This window comes from Cryptosporidium bovis, assembly GCF_009768925.1.
Source record: "Cryptosporidium bovis isolate 45015 chromosome Unknown contig_87, whole genome shotgun sequence".
NCBI lineage: Eukaryota > Apicomplexa > Conoidasida > Eucoccidiorida > Cryptosporidiidae > Cryptosporidium > Cryptosporidium bovis.
Window position 1 is genome coordinate 1 of NW_027125034.1, and position 3,316 is coordinate 3,316.

General features: G+C 31.6%; 1 protein-coding gene across 1 annotated transcript; it reads right to left on the reverse strand.

Moving 5' to 3' along the window:
• Positions 1 to 1,139: 1,139 nt before the first annotated feature.
• Positions 1,140 to 3,020, reverse strand: FG379_003641 (GMP synthase; the record flags this gene model as incomplete). The annotated part of the gene is made up of 1 exon (XM_067328956.1): positions 1,140 to 3,020. The coding sequence occupies one exon, from the start codon at positions 3,018 to 3,020 to the stop codon at positions 1,140 to 1,142; it is 1,881 nt and encodes a 626-aa protein (XP_067182832.1).
• Between the last annotated feature and the right edge of the window lie 296 nt (positions 3,021 to 3,316).

Genomic DNA, 3,316 nt, shown 5'->3' on the forward strand with positions numbered 1-3,316 from the left:
AAAACCCTAAACCTAAAACCTAAACCAAAACCTAAAACCTAAACCTAAACCTAAAAAACCTAAAAACTAAAAACCTAAAACCTAAAAACCTAAAACCTAAACCTAAAACCTAAACTAAAACCTAAAACCTAAACCTAAAACCCTAAAACCTAAAAACCTAAAAACCTAAAACCTAAACTAAACCTAAAACCTAAAAACCTAACCTAAACCTAACCTAAACCTAAACCTAAACCTAAACCTAAAACCTAAAAACCTAAACCTAACCTAAAACCTAAAACCTAAAACTAAAACCTAAAACCTAAACCTAAACCTAAACCTAAAACCTAACCTAAACCTAAAACCTAAACCTAAACCTAAACCTAAACCTAAACCTAAAACCTAAAACTAAACCTAAAACCCTAACCTAAACCTAAACCTAACCTAAACCCTAAACCTAAACCTAAACCTAAAACCTAAAACCCTAAAACCTAAAACCTAAACCTAAACCTAAACCTAAAAACCTAAACTAACTAAACCTAAATGTATCCTAATGAAATTTTTTAATGATTACTTAGTTTCAAGCTATTTTCAATCTGTTCTTTTAATTTTGGCAGTAACCCACTTTAACCTCTGTATTATTGGGATAATTGAATTTAATATGACAATTAATTTGAAACCAAAGTAGTTTAGTACAGGTTAAATTAAACTTTTTTAAGAGTGAGAAATTCTATATAAAAAAGATAATGCTTTCAAGTACTAATTTGAAAATAAAAGTTATATTAAAATATAACATTATAAACAAAAAACATTGTAATAAAACTATTATTTTAATATCATAATTCAAAAAAATTCATATTAATTGATGAAATTTATAAAAATTTAAAAAAATATCAAATGGAACAACAAAGATAATTACTACAGATTGTGAAAGATAAATTTATAAATTTTTATACAGAGCTAAGAATAAGGTAATAATGAGAAATATCCCATATTACTCAAAAATAGAATATTGTGATTTAACCTTATTTTAATACCAAAGTTTGTTAAACCAGTACGTAGATATTCAAACTCAACTCAAAGAAAAAAAGAAACAAATTAACACTAAAACCACTATTTAATTAATACATTAAATATCACCTTTCTAGCTATAAAACTATAGATTATTCCCAACCAAATGTTGCTGGTGGTTTGTTAGTGACATCATAATATAAAGCATCGACAAAGTCAAGCTCTGCAATTTTACTTACAACTGTTCTTAATATATCTTCTGGAAATAAAGCAAAACGAGCAGTCATTACATCATCAGAACATACCGGACGCAGAACAAAACTTGCTCTTTCCTTAGAACTTGCAAATGGTAGACTTATTGTTAAATGCTGAAAAATTTTATTGTACCATCCTGAATTATGAAGCTCAGTTAGTACAATATTATCAACTTCTCTGAGCTGGTCTAGACGAAATCTATCACAGTAGCCTTCTTGTAGCTTCATTTCGGAAGTAGGAATTTTAGGATTTTGGTATAATTTGATACAAGTGCGATTTATATATTTTGCACTATTAATAATTGAACTAGAAATATGTTCGATCTTTTCCCTATCTGTTGGGAAGTAAAAAAAACCATTTTGTTCAGAAGCAAAAGTAAGAACTGCAGGAAAATTGTATGTTCTGTAATCACCCTGAACACCTACTGTGCGTACTGGAAGAACATTACTTTTCATATCTTTAAAGCAATCTTCACTGAATTTATGAATTGTAATCATCATCAATTCATTCATTGCAGCAGAGTATTCATCATCATCTTTTTTACCCCATGATTTATTATCGTTGCATAGTACGTTTATAGATAGTCCTGGGCCGGGAAATGGGTGACGCATAATAAGCTCGTCACTAAGTCCCAACTTTTTTCCAATAATTCTAACTTCGTCTTTGTACAAATCTCGGATGGGTTCAATTACAAGATTTTTCTCAACTAAAGCTTGAATACCAGGAACGCGATTATGATGAGTTTTTATTGTTTTTGAATTTATTGTTCCACCAGATTCTATGATATCAGGATACAAAGTTCCTTGTGCCAAAAGCCAATTGTTTTCTTCAAGTTTCAGTCTAGCTACAACCTCATTTTTGATTGTGATAAAGTTCTCACCTACAGCTATACGTTTACTTTGTGGATCGGTAAGACCACTTACAGCCCTTAAAAAACTTTCACTGGCATCCTCTACAATGAAATTATTAAATCCAAACTTAATATATGCTTCTTCAATATGTTTTGATTCACCTTTTCTCATAAAACCATTATCAATATGAAGACCGAGAACTCTGTCCTGACCCAAAGCTTTGTTCAAAAGAGCGAAAGCAACTGTTGAGTCTACACCACCACTCAAAAAAAGAAGAGCATTTCTTCCAGCTGCCTGAGTTCTTATTCCCTCGATGATTATATTCAATACCATATCCTGATCCCAATTTTTTTCCATTCCACAATATTTAACAAAGTTCTTAAAAATCTGGTCCCCACATAGGGTATCTCTCACTTCACAATGAAACTGGAGAGTAAATCGTTTCTTTTTAAGATTTTGTAGGGCAGCATAAGAGCAATCTTTTGTGCTTCCTATTACTTCAAAACCAACACCTGGATGCAAAACACAATCCTGATGACTCATCCATACCTGCTGCGTTTTTTCAATTCCATTAAAAATTGGTGATTTTATATTTGGGTTTAAGTTTAATGTTGCGAATCCAAACTCTCCTACTGGCGATTTGTCGACTTTTCCTCCATATCCAATATTTACGATGTAGTGTCCATAGCAAAGTCCCAATATAGGAATGTCAAGATTCAATATTTCTGAATTGAATTCTGGAATGTCCTTATCATAGACACTTGCTGGACCACCTGAAAAAACGATTCCTTTTGCCTTTTCGAAAATGCTTAAATCTGTTGAAGGTAATGCTATTTCGGAATAATAGCCGAGAACACGAAATCTTTTCGCAATAAGATGGGCATATTGGCTTCCAAAATCAAGAACAACAATTTTTGAACGTGGCATATCAATTTAAAATATTTCCAGATTTGAGGTAAATAATTTATTCTGGTCATGATTAAACCAGCGCCGCATAAGTGCGACCCCGCTACAATACACTTAGTAAAAACACATCTTTAGAACACAGGATGAATCTCAGTAGATCGTAAGACAAAGCCTACTCTCGTACTTACAATACCTGGATGCATCAAAGTCGTATACAGAGGATGTATCAATTCTAATATTTGAAATTATCATTTTAGTACAATGTAATAGTCATTGGTACCTTGGTATGAAGTAGGGCAGAGCCTATTTGTTTTCAT